The sequence below is a fragment of the Exophiala oligosperma genome (assembly GCF_000835515.1).
Source record: "Exophiala oligosperma strain CBS 72588 unplaced genomic scaffold supercont1.4, whole genome shotgun sequence".
Classification (NCBI taxonomy): Eukaryota; Fungi; Ascomycota; class Eurotiomycetes; order Chaetothyriales; family Herpotrichiellaceae; genus Exophiala; species Exophiala oligosperma.
In genome coordinates this window covers 2743133-2756409 of record NW_015622821.1, presented here as the reverse complement: position 1 = coordinate 2756409, position 13277 = coordinate 2743133, and the positions used below count along the sequence as shown (strand labels likewise).

The window sequence follows — 13277 nt, the reverse complement described above, 5'->3', positions numbered from 1 at the left end:
CGTCATCGTCGGTTAAGGGGGCGAACAAGTCCTCAACCACCCCGTGACAATCTGTTGGCCAGGGACGATGACTATCGATTTGAGAGCACGTGGGCTCTCACACGCCGACGCACTGGATGATTTGCCTTGCAAACGTTGAGGGGACAAATGGTCGACTTTCATAATACAAATGGTGGCCATTGCTATGGAGCATCGAATGTTTATTTGTGTTAATTATGATATAAAACCTCACCATGATTCGTGTGACGACTGTCAGTCACTACCAAGGTGAAGGCTGATCGAACATGGCTTTTGTCTCGTTCGGTACAATTGTGACCATATTAGGAAAGGTAGGTCAGGGCGAGCTCCAATATCCATGATCCCGAGGAGGGATATTGCATGCCAAAGTGACCAGGGGGCATTTGGCTTGAGAAGCCATACTCACCAGGCATTCCGTGCTCTGTCTGAACCTCTCAACCTGCACATGCTTCACTCTCGACTGCGGTCGTGTCTGCCATTCGAGCAAACAAGTTCGAAAGAGGCTCGACGCACGCGACTATCAAGCAGCTAACGTACCGCATCGTCACCATTCAGGAAAACTTGAGCGAACCACCACCCCGGAAAATTGACAAATCATACCGTACTGGGGCAACATTGTCGATCTCGTGTCTTGATGTCGAAATATGCTCTCGGAGCCAGAAGGTCGTCCGACGGCTGAATCTTGTGGTACTTGACGACGCCAAGTGCGATTCGAAATTGTTCACCGCCAACTCGAACTGCGTGGTTGGCGGCGCTCCAGGTATGACAAGAGCTGCCAGGATGTGTTTCGCGGGTGTAACGGTCAAAGGCTCATTCCAACAAATGCCATGGGCTTTGACAGGATTGTCACTGTGCATGGTTCACATGTGTAGATGTCTCGTTGCCTGACATTGTTTGCTGTTCCGCTTCATCAGCCCAACCAAATCGGCTACCCCCAGGTCGAAATGTAAACTTGGTTCGACTGGATAAGGATAAAGCAATATCCCCTACTTTATCTTGCACGAGGAAAGGCTGGGAACAAGATTGGAGCATAGCTCAGTCGCAGATGCAGAATGTGCCACGATGCCATGCGGGAATACATGGACCAGGAAGCTTGACAAAGGGCGAAATTTCCATTCTCGTACAAACGCGGAAATGCTTCGAGGGAGCACAGCATTTAGGCTGAGAAAAATATTTGTGACCCTGGACCTTGCACCTGATGCAGGAACAGGTCGCAAAATGCTTTTGTATTTCATTCTCGTTGCTTCGGGCAGCTAACAATATTCGATCAGTGTCCATTGACGGGTTTTCTAGCCAAATCCGAGTCCTTAGGCAACCTTGGAAAGAGAGTACTCCGCAGACGGATTGTCGGCGATGAACTGGGCTAATGAACAGTCACATCGCTACTGGTAGTGCGCAAAGAGATTAGCCAACTCACCTGCCAGACCCGAAGCGTTATCCATGGTGCTGTTGAGGTCCGGTGTGTGATATTGATATGGGTCAAAGTTTCAACGACTTTTCGTCTGGAAAGGGTCGAAATACGGAGGCTTGAGGTTGCTTTTCCAGGCGGCCAGGTACCGATTGGCTGCCCTCAGACTATTGATTAGCGCCGGCGCGTAGATGCAGGAAGCCTTGTTGGTCACCCGCTAAGGGCTCCGTAGTCCATAGTAGCTTCCCCTCTTCGCAAAGTCAATCGGCTCGAGGCATGGCCTTACCTATTTACCTGGACCATGCCTCGCAAGCTAAGTGATGATGTGACAGAGGCTGGATCCCAAACGTGCCCAACACACTTTGTGGTGTACACGGTTTCCAGAAGACGTGATGATGGTTGCAAGCACTTCTTCTCCGCCGTTGAGATGAGAGCATGCTGATCTGCCAGCCATGCAGAAGAGCTCTGTGTCGCTATGTTTCTCCACCACCTGGTTTTCCTTTGGAGCCCTGGTACTGGCTCGCGCCGAGGCCGGAGGCGGGATGGCCCAGTACACAGCACTTGATCGACAGAGATGCTCCGTCGATTTCGAGAGGTCATGGGCATGCGATTCACCTGCCTCGTACTCACGATTCAAAAGGACGGGAAACATATTGTCTATCATGTGAGGTGATTTTCTCAACTTCGGCGAGAATCGCCTGGACTAGGAAGATCGACTAGTGTAGAGCGGTTGTCGTCAGTTGCGGTGTGCGCGGGCACCACTGCGTGTCATAATTTTTCTGATCTTCAGAGTTTTGGTCCCAACATCGTTCGCTAGAGAAGCCGGGACAGTTATTTCGTCTGGAAGTTCTCGGCATACTTGACTTTCGCTACGCCTAGACGGCGGCCAGCTGTGAGACTCAATGCACGAGAGCCTAAAAGTAGGACTTTGATGCCTTGTGGAGATACCTTAAACCTGGACAGCCGATCGACTGAAGGAAGTGGATATGTGAGGCGCCACAAACTGAAGATACTTGTTGTAGGGGTCGGAGTAATCGAGGCTGTTGGAATATGCGAGTACATTTACTCCGTACATTCTGCAAGGTTGAGGGACGAGTCCCAAGCCCAAGTTTTCATTCAGGCGTCGACTACTCCGGAGATCCTCTTCAGTTGACATGCCGAGTACAACAGAGAATTGTGTGATGATCCGGTGTAATGCTTGTGCTGCGTATCATTCCAAAACTTCTCACCACCTCACCTTCGTCGCGTCATGCCATCGTCGACGCTCAGGAGAGATGCTACCATATACTAACAGACAAGAGACAGTCGGCGTAGCGATATATAATCCTTCCAATGCTCTTTGCTGTATAGCCGCTGGGAGAGAAATTTGATTGAGGATGCGAATAGTGTGAGGCGGGCGGCTGAGGGGCCAGATGACAACGAGCCAGGTCATTGGGCTCGTCCGCTTGGATGGAGACGACGATTCTCAACGGCAGAGTGACGAAGGTTGACCAGGGTATCAAGAACGGTGCTTGAGTGTGCTGGACAAAGTGATTGGCGGCGTGGTGGTTGCTTGGTGTGTGACAGTGCAGGCTCGAGAGCCAATCGCCAAACTGTAAGCGCCGAACAGCTTCTGTGCCTGTCCATCTTCCACCAACTGCACCTTTCCTTGCACCTCCTTGCACCTCGACCTTTTCTCCATCAGATCACCTTGCATTCGGGCTAGATGTTCATCCCAATCATGATTGCTTGCTCTCAGGCTGGGGGCTGCGGGGCTGCAATCAATTGCCCGCGGTCCAGTAGAGCTTCGCAGCCGTGTTTCCATCATGTCGTTGGTACCTTTTGATTGCTGCTAATACCACTGCTTTTCTGTTTCTTTGCTGCGCCTCTCGACGAGATCAGGTGGTCTGGTCGATCATCTGGCTGCACTCATACGGGAGTATACTCTGCACGTTCAACACATCCAAAGATTTTGTTTCATATGTTCATTTCGTACACGAGATACGCTCCTCATTTCTCCGGGACCCGGGGGACCCTGTACATGCAGACCTGCGCAATATATCGCTTCTCTCCTGATCTGATCACAGCATCCGCAGATTGACCTCCTGGGCCTCCTATCTGGGTCGCTGCAGAACGACCCTGCCCCGCGGCTACATCGGCGGCATTGGCTTTTATCTAAAGTGACGGTCGCTTGCACAAGAAGAACAGTTTCTGCTGCTACCCTTTCCTGGTCGCACGACGGAGGAACCAGGCCTGATTGAAATAACCGACTGTCTGGATATATTGGCGTAGCTTGGTCGGAATCATGTCATACGTGGGAGCGGCATAGCCAAAGAGGTACACACAACGCTTTCGAGGGTGCCGGGTACAATTTATACAGTGCTGATACCCGGACAGTCGCGAACCAGCCAACTTCACCGGCTATGTCTGCAGGCGTAGGCATCTCGCGACAACGATCGGTGTCGAACAAAGCCAAAGGAGTCGCGGTTCCGTCGAATTCGAAAGCGAGACCTGCCCCCGATGAAACTTCATTCGACCCGTGTGCTTCGACCGCATCTCTCTTGTTGATCGCCCAAGGTCCGGTGGTGTTGTGTCTGCATCATGACACTCTAGCCCTAGAACGACGCTTCGAGAAGCATACCAAAGATATTCATTTCATCTCCGCCGACAATGTCAGCGAGACCGGGGCTGGTAGGTTAGTTGTGACCTACGACGTTGGGCAAACGGCGATAGTATGGGACTTGTTCACGGGCGAGCAATATTCTCGCTTTGTATCATATGAGCCCCTCAAGGTTGCACACTGGATGAGAAATGGAAATATCGCATTTGGTGAGTTGACGTGTCAGGCCAAGGATGGCTCTCTTGTGCTTACATTGTTCAGGTAACGCGAAAGGGGAAGTAATCTTGTTCGAACCATCTACTAGTGACCACATATCGGCTCGCACTATATTTGATCCCATCACAGCGATTGCGCCATCATCAGATTGCAAGACATATGCGATCGGGTAGGTCCTAGATGTCGCGCTTCATGTACCATCCTGACATACTCCCTAGGTATAACAATGGCTCCATCCTGTTGGCAGCGTTGCAGCCGTCTTTCACCATCCTTCACACGTTGACGACGTCGCGTGGCCCTTCTCCAATTGTCACTTTAACTTGGCATGCTTCATCTTCGAAACAGAAGTCCGACATGCTTGCCACTCAGACCGCCGATGGAGATCTCAGAGTATGGAGTGTCTCAAAGCCTCCAACAGCAGAGCCACCTCGTGTCATACGTGTCTTGAAGCGCTCTGATGTGTATCTTCCTGGCCGGAATTGGATCTCATGGTCCAAGAATGGTCGCATTGTCCAGTACTCTGAGGGCAAAACCTGGGCGTGGGATGTCCGGACTAAGCATGTCACCTACGATCCTATTCCGACAATCGAAGGAGTAAAGGCTATAGCATGCCATGGCCCGACTGGAACACTTTTCACTCTCGGTCCGGATTATACGGTGCAACAATATGATATTGAACGTGCTCAAATGGTTGCAAATGTCCGTCATATGCCCACCACAATCCCACCAACACCCCCGGCAGAAGATATCAGAGGTCCTCTTTGGACAACATCCGAGAGTGAAGAAGAACTTGCTTCTCCTCTTGTACGTGCCCGTCGAGAGTTGCGCGCATCTGAAGCTGCCCGACTTGAGCGTAACAACGCCCCAAGTCCTCAGTCTACCATCAGCTCACAGAAATCGGGGATCAAGGCTAATATTAACGAAATCATCTCGCCAGCCGGGAGAACCGATTACACAACGACGTCATTCGATACTGGCATTCAATCTCAGGCTACGCCCAACCAAGTTTCAGCGCAAGGACTTCTGCCACAGTCTCCAGTCATGTCGAGATCAAACCGAAAGGGATCGCGTCTGAGGCAAGAGGTTATCATGAGCCCTGAAGAACGGCCGTTAGTCGACCTGTTTCCCTTCACTAGAGCTCGCCTCCACGACGTACCATATCGAGCGCCGAGATCGGTCGATGAGAGTCATTTGACGTCCGGCGATTTTCGAAGACAGATGCTGAGTTGTGTATTTGGCTGGGACGAGGATATCCATGACCTTATTCGTGACGAATTGAGCCGGCATCCAAGTGAAAGCCAGAACGCCATCTTTCTCGCTAGGTGGCTGGATGAAGATCCCGACTACCTTGCCGAGATCATGGGTTCGACCAAACTCCACTCAAAACTCGACTGGATGCTGCTGGCCTTGGGAACCATAAGCAACCAGGTCACCGCGAAGAAGATTACTCAGGTCTTTATTGAGAAAATGCTTAGCCACGGGGACATACATGCCGCTGCCACTTTGATGCTCGCTCTTGGCGACCGAAGTGACGCTATTGAGGTGTATGTTTCGAGAAATCAGTACATGGACGCTGTTCTCTTGACATGCCTCGTCTACCCTGAAGACTGGCAACGGCAGTCCTACCTTGTTCGCAGATGGGGTGAACATGTGGTGGAGAACTCTCAACAATCTTTGGCCATTCGATGCTTCTCCTGCACTGGCGTCGAACCGTCCGACCCATGGACATCTCCCAAAGCACAAATGCTTGCTCAAGAGCCTGCGGAAGTCCTCATAGAGCAAAAGCATAGCTCGCAGCCTGCACAAGTGCAGAACCTAGAGCCAGCCGAATATCCTGCCATCTACCAAAAGATGTTGGAGAGACGACGGACGGTAGACGCTCCGACTCCGGTCGCAATGCCTCCGCCACATATGATGACCTCTTTGCCCACCCCACCCACTCCATACCGGACTGCTGCGGCCCAAGGGACCAGGATCACGCCTCAGACATCAGCACTGAAGCTCATTACCTCGTTCGGAGCACAGCCCAATAACCAATTCAAGTTTCCAGGTCTCAAGCCTGATGACCGTACTCCAACCGTTGCCGCAGCTGTTACGCCTATTGCTGAATCCGCAATTGATAGATCTGCTCTGTCACCTGGCGGTTTAGGTTCATATCGGTTAAACAATATACGTAGCATTAATAGTGCTCTGTCTAGTAAGACTGCAACTCCAGGTGGCTTTCAACCTAGCCGATTAGCTTCAATCGGCGAAACACCTGTCGATGTGGACGGCCCCAAATTCCCACCTCAACGGTCTGTCTCGGTGCCTACTGATCTCGAGGCATCCAAGGATGATGGTGACCATCAAATGACGCCAGCGGGAAACGACCCTCAGCAGAAATCTAAACAGGCCCTTACATTGCTTACTTCTGCAAGATATGAGCCTTCTTCAGCCACTCCAGTGAAGGAAACCCCTCAAACAGCTGTCGGCCCACAAAGCGGGATGAGGTTTCCTGAATCAAGGGCTCGGTTTCAAACTGCTGAGAGCGGAGATCCAAACACATCACGGCCGAGGAATGATTCTAAAAGCAGAAAACCAGAGGGTCTTTCAATCCAGACGATGGCAGTACAACAAGTTAACTCCCAACAGGAATATCTACCTCCTACTAGCTACCAAGACCCAATCAGTCGTCCTGCTACGACTGGAACATATTCCAACACGCAGATCGAGACCAATGCGGGACTCACGAGCCCACCCACCACGGGCCAAAGCTACAGGGACATTACAAAAAGCCCAGCTGTTACGGGTAAAAGTATCGATCAATTTATCAGTAGCCTTGATCAAGCACACTTTTACGAAAAGCACGCACGAGCACGTGGTTACAGCAGTGCTAGCAAGACATCTAGGGACGACTTGTCAGAAAGAAGGAGGGGTAGAACCACTACAGTCAACGACGCAGGCGAGGGTCGACGAACTATTCCTGCTGCTAAACGGTCTCCTTCATCACCTGTGCCAATGTCTCCCGAAGATCTGCGAATGTATAGCACCAGTGTGGAGAGCTTCGATTCCATGTACAGCTCGAACGTTTCTGGTTATGATCGAGTTGGGACACCTGGCAGCATGTCGAAGCTAAGTCGACGAGGGTCTCACTCGACAGCCAAGGGCACGAAACATCGACATAGGTCTCGTTCCAAAACGCGCGCTACAAGGAGTAAGGGTGGCAGCGGTATTCCAAGTAGACAGACAAGTCCGGACGCTACGCTTTTCTCCCCCAGGGGTCGGAGTGCGTCGAGACGAGAGAAAACCGGACATCGATCTCCATCGTCACCAAGACCCATGATCCCTTCGGAAGAGGACCTGCAAAGTCGCTTCGACAAGGACTCGGCTTTGAGACTCGTTTCAAGGGATCGACACAGGTTACACCGCAGTACGAGCAGACAACCTCAACGTGATACAAGCGCGAAACGAGACCCATCTCCTGACCGTCGCAGGCCACGTGCCAGATCTCGAAGTCGACAAGCAGACGAAGCATCATTGAGCAGGAAAACCAGCCGTAGCGATAGACAACGGCGTCATCGTCGGCCCAGCGACACTGGTTACGAGCGTAGCGCCCATCCTGATGATCTCCAGGACATGTTGCCTACACTACGGACTCCACAAGAAGAGCCCAGGCCCGCAAGTCAGCCACAAATCCTCAATGATAGGGGCAGACAAGAGTCTGCAGCAAAGCAGCTTGAAGCTCGGAGGCAGTCACTTACTCGCCGACCATCAGCACCTAACATTCCCTTGCCCCTACATGTTGGTGCTCATGGAAAGTCTGCGTCAACGGGTAACATGCCTCCAATGGTCAGGGCTTACACTGACGATGGAACGATCACGAGTGCCCAAATGCATCGACCATCATCCGAAAAGGACGGCACCGGCGGAGGCTTCAGTCAACAACGACCTTCCACTCCAAGAGCCATGCAAGTGACCGAATCTACCCCCGAAAACAAAATACCAGTGCCACCTATTGCGACAGAGCTCTTGACCAGTGAGGTCTACCGCCCGCCCACACGCGAAGACATAAGCTCACCAGGGTCTGCGCGCGCTCCTGTGTCATTGGAGTTCCTCTCCCAGATCCCCAAACATCCAGCTTACGACCATCGCATTGCTGGTAGTCGCTCAAGCAGTAAGGGTGCTGAAGCACGGGCGTCTTCGCTGAGTCGAGGTACATCTCGTGATCGTGTGCGAACGTCACCGAGAGAGCCACAAATGCCTACAATGTCTTCCCCTCCCACTGATAGCTCAGCGTACATGGGTTCGCCTCCGCAACCACCACCGATCCTTCCAGAACTTCAGCATCTGGCAGCACCGCCTCCGCCTCCTCCGCCTCCACCTCCGCCAAAGCCGGCAACCATGACACTCGCGAGTCCCAGCGTTTCAAATCTGGGAACTTTCGAACCCGAGGCAGCCAACGTACCACTTCCCATGTCGGCAATTCCTACCAGCTTCTCAGAAGCACAACTTTCAGCGGCTCTGCCGTCAGGAAGTGGAGGAGGAGGAGGTCATCGCCGCGGACGGTCTGGCCACGAGAGTAATGGTGGCGGTGGGAATGGATCGGGAGCCCTGTTGGGGAAGATCCGTAACTTTGCCGGGCGAGTGAGAAGTCCCAGTCGTGGACGCAAGGGTGGGGATGACAACCAAGCCATGAGCCCGAGAATGAATTCGGAATATGCCGCTCCTTACGAGAGTATCCCTAGTGCGATGGCTGGGAGTGTGAATTCTTAGGAAGATCTTGGAAGAGAGACAGATGTTTGGGCTGGAGATGTGTAATGGTAAAATGCAATGGTTGATGGAGACTAGTTTGACTGAAGATCAGAGGGCAGGTGTGTGTGGCAATGCATCAATGGCAGAAGCAAAACCTACGTGATATGATATTGTGGTTAAATTTGGAGTAGTGTGGAGGGAGGACAAGGATAGGGGGGAAGGGAGATCTTCCATCTGACGGGGACCAACGGAAAAGCAGAAGGGAAAAGAGAAAGATTTGGGTCACGTCGACACCAGACCACATGTGCTCGCAAGAGCTGCCTTTTTGTCTGTTCACAGCGATCGTACTGTTTGGTTGTCGTCGTCGCTTCAATTCTCGACGATCCTTTAAAGCGTGGCCTTTTTTTTGAATTGGCCCTCTTTTTTTCATAGGAATATAGATAGTGGACAGGGGGGGGAGAACGATGGGAGGGGAATGAAGAATGGTAATGAGGATGAACCCGTCGAGAATGTTTTTCTTTTTTGCCAGATGGGTACATGATATGGAGTAACTTGATAAGTGAATCGTGTCATTGGATTATAGATCTGAACCATCCCGAATGATGATGTACAAGTAAATGGCAAGTTACTTGGTACATGTTCCCGATAGGGAAGGCATATGTCATTTGTCTGGTTTCGTATATATCTCACCGCGACGCATCGCAGCGTAAGGTCTTAAAGGACGGGAGAAACATGGTAACCTAGGTATATAGACAGGCATGTAACTCACTCAACGTGGTCCGTGTGGATCCTTGTCATCTGTGTACTCGTGTCTTTTCGTGTTAATGTTCATTTGCTGGGTCATTTCTTTCTCGCTTGAAAGAGAAGAGGAGAAAAGGTCTCAAGTCTGGATGGGGCCATCGAACTACTGAGGAGTGAGTGGTGTATGGATTTGGGTGCGATACACGAGGATGGCGCGCGACGCTGACGCCTTTGTAACGCGGCGTGTCCTCTTTCCATAGGTGTCAAGCTGGATGTGTCCAAGATGTAGATCTGTGGGATGATACATTTTCGCCCCTTGAGTCTTTATTTAGTTTTGTCGTGTCATTGTCACATCATGCCCTGTCGTGGTGTGTGGTGGTAGTTCCGCAAATTTCTCAGAGTTACATCTTCCAAGAAAGATCATTCATCACATCGTCTTTCTCATCATGGCATGACGTGTCGTCCACGGGGCCGTTTCATTCGTTCGTTCCCTCGGGTGCTTGGTGTCGTTCTCATTTCACACGATGTATACGCTGTAGGGTAGATCCGTACACCTTTCGGATGGAGAGTGGGAAAAAACGAGGGACAATCTGAGCTTTCGTCGTCGGCCATGACATCCTTCTCCTCGCTGTCTTGATGAAATCGAGTCGTTGGGTGACGGCGAGACTGCTCGTCTGTTTGTATCCCATACGACGAAACAGGTACTCGGTGTATCATGAGTATTGTTTGACCCCCGTTTGGGGTTGGAAATTCAGACGCCTCCTCCGCTCCTGCCAACTGCCACGCTGAGGTCTTTTCTATTGAACCTTTGGTTCTCCTGTATCCAGTTCCGCCTCCCTTCTTCCTCGAGGAGTCGCGTTTGTTCTTTGGATTTGGCTTCGAGCCTCTTGAGCCATGCATAGCTGACGACGGGGACGAAGAAGATGGAAAGGAGGACTAGTTTTTTGCCGCGCCTGTTTTTGGTCAATGTCAGTTTGTCAGTCGAGGAACCAGAGAAAGTAGTTTTGTGTCAACGCACGTGAGAAATGGTGCTGGGCGATACCCAGGAATAGAGCTCTGAGGTTGTGATGACATTTTTTTTTGGTTTGGTTTGGTTGACGTATTGACGTCGGTGGCAGACAGAGGGAGATGCGAGGAAGGTCGGTCGGACCAGGTAGTCTTGTTGTAATCTTCTTTCCGGGTTCCCGTCTGGAGCTCGAACGAGCTTTTCGAAACTGTCTAATGGGGCGCAAATAACGTTCGCTTTGACTTTAATAATTGATTGGTATCTTGGCCTGCGAAGCTCAAACTCGTAGAAGCGTGTGGTGTCAAGGGCGAAAGTTCCAAGGGAAATCTATGCTTGTGTGTCCTTTGGGAGAGGAATGATGTTGATAGGAAAGAGAGAGGGAGAGTACTTGATCCGTTAGAAATGGCGTTCTCGACTAATATGAGAGGGCGAAGGCGAGCAGTAATAGTGATGAGCACACGACCTTTTCCATTCCGGCGGAAGGGCTGCGAGTCTCGTACTTGTTCCTTGTCACTGAACTGACGAAATCAGGCGATTGGTGGCGGAGGAAGCAGAAGCGGATAAGTTCAAAAGAGCAGAAGTACGGAATCTCTGAGACTCTCTTTGCGGGGAAACGGAGTCGGGCCGGAGACAACCGCAACAAGTACACAATAGTATCTAGACCTACGGAGTATATGGAAGGATACATGTGCCTTTTGAATCATATCACATATTATAGCAATAGAAGAATGGTGTTTTCCCTCAAGTCAGTCTGTCTTGTTCTCGTTCTCATGTGATCCTTGTCTCGTACGAGTGATCTATCTCGACCATAGCTATATAGACGGTCTCAACTCACCCAGGTCAACAAGGCAAAACCAACTACTCTCCCCAACTGCGACCCATCCATCGTATTGAATCGTCAATGTAGTATCAGAGAAGCCTCTAGCTTGTTTTGTAGACACGCTTTTCCTCCCATAAATTTCATAAGTGATCTCTGCGAAACCCGGATGCTTCCTTTGGACCGGGGTTAATCGCAAGTCGAGTCTGTCTTGTGCCTGTACTCCGTGATGTGTTTCGCTAAACGTTCGCTGGGCGTGGTATCAGAGTGTCATATAAAAATAACCCAAACACCTCTTTCTCAGCCTTGTCCTCCACTGCCGTCTCCCGTATCACCGTTGCTGTCAGACGCATCCGCTGGACTTTCTGTATCTTCGTTGTTGTCATCAGGAACCACCCCACCGTTGGCTCTGGCCAGTCGTTCTTCTTCCTTTTGCTGTCGGATCCTTTCAGTCTCTCTACGCATCGCCTCAAGGTTGAATGAACCCTCATCGTCGTCGTCGTCATCACTGCTGTCTTCATCTTCGGAACCTTTCCAGTTCCCACTTTCGAACATGGCTCGACCGGTGGCTTCCTTGGCCTTTCGTGCTTGCTCTTCGGCGGCTTTCTTGTCCATACGCTCTTTCTTCCATTTGGCGAATGACTCGGGCGTCACCGGGGTCAAAGTCCCTGTGAGCTTGTGTCGTTCAGACTCCAAAAAGTCTTCTAGGGTGAGCGTTTTCAATGGAGACTTGTCCATGAGTTCCTTCTCGGCACGTCGCTGCTCTCGAGTCTTGAGTACAAATCTGTTCACCTTGTCAGTAATGATTAGCCAGCAGAAAATGGACGTCTTCATACCCAGGTGGTAAACTGTGCCTGTACATGCACTTGTCGCCTCCATTGGGGCAAGTCCAAAACCAGCCATACTTCCCGTCCTCCACCGCCTGGATGAAGTACTTGCAGACCTTGTCCGTCGTCGTGCGTGGATTGCCGTGTTTGCTGACGACGACTTTGCGCAATTTTTCTTCGTCCCAATCATCCATGGTATCCTTTTCCTTGTCCTCTTTCTCTTGTTCTCGAGTGTCTTGGTAGAGATCCTTCTTGGCCACCTTCTTTCCCACGTCGAGATCGTGGCTGAACTTGCATTTCCTTCCCTTGTCGCAATGGCCTTGCTTGAAAAACTGACAGAGCACCGTCTTCGGGTCGACACCGAAAGGTACTTTCTGGACCTGAATGGGCTTGAATAATTCGGCAGCCTCTGCCTTGGCCGCTTCAGCAGCCTCCTTCTCCTTCTTTCTCTGTTCCTTTTCTGCTTCTTTTCGTTTCTCCTCGGGCGACTTGTTTGACTTGGCTTGTGCCTGGAGTTGGGCAATTTGTTTCTTCGCACTGCCACCCTTTTTATTTTTCATGCCAAATGTTTTATCTTCGACACTGGCCTTGGTTTTCTTGGGCTGGTCGGCCACTTTGCCTTTGGGCGGCATGTTGAAAGAAACGTAGTGGGAGGCCGGTCAAAAAAACTTCGATTAATGAGATGCGGCGCTCGAGGTGGCGTGCGCAGATAAAAATGGGCGCTTCAAGAGACACGGAGGGAGGAGATGTCGGTGGTGAGGATGGTGGAAGGCGAGATAAGGAATGAGGGATGCGTTGTGGTCGTCAAAGGACGAAGGTGAACGGGTTTCTTGTGGTCTCTTTGGGTCTTTTGGTTGATTGTGGTGAGTTCCAAGTGTGTTCGGGGTTTTCGTGGGGTGAATTAATTTGATTCT

General features: G+C 51.1%; 4 protein-coding genes across 4 annotated transcripts; 1 reads left to right on the top strand and 3 right to left on the bottom strand.

The window, feature by feature from the left end:
- The first annotated feature begins 3480 nt into the window (after positions 1–3480).
- On the top strand, positions 3481–9465 carry PV06_05075 (uncharacterized protein). Its single transcript, XM_016406043.1, has 4 exons — positions 3481–3742; positions 3803–4234; positions 4287–4410; positions 4460–9465. Exons 2-4 carry the CDS (start codon positions 3829–3831, stop codon positions 8991–8993), a joined length of 5064 nt encoding a protein of 1687 aa, XP_016264249.1. The 5' UTR covers positions 3481–3742; positions 3803–3828; the 3' UTR covers positions 8994–9465.
- A 692-nt stretch (positions 9466–10157) lies between these two features.
- On the bottom strand, positions 10158–10613 carry PV06_05074 (uncharacterized protein; the record flags this gene model as incomplete). The annotated part of the gene is made up of 1 exon (XM_016406042.1): positions 10158–10613. The coding sequence occupies one exon, from the start codon at positions 10611–10613 to the stop codon at positions 10158–10160; it is 456 nt and encodes a 151-aa protein (XP_016264248.1).
- Positions 10465–10787, bottom strand: PV06_05073 (uncharacterized protein; the record flags this gene model as incomplete). Its single annotated transcript, XM_016406041.1, has 2 exons — positions 10465–10666; positions 10732–10787. The coding sequence occupies 2 exons, from the start codon at positions 10785–10787 to the stop codon at positions 10465–10467; spliced, it is 258 nt and encodes an 85-aa protein (XP_016264247.1).
- Positions 10788–11425: 638 nt separating this feature from the next.
- PV06_05072 (uncharacterized protein) lies at positions 11426–13227 on the bottom strand. Its single transcript, XM_016406040.1, has 2 exons — positions 12373–13227; positions 11426–12320 (listed from the first exon to the last, which is right to left on the bottom strand). Exons 1-2 carry the CDS (start codon positions 12993–12995, stop codon positions 11837–11839), a joined length of 1107 nt encoding a protein of 368 aa, XP_016264246.1. The 5' UTR covers positions 12996–13227; the 3' UTR covers positions 11426–11836.
- Between the last annotated feature and the right edge of the window lie 50 nt (positions 13228–13277).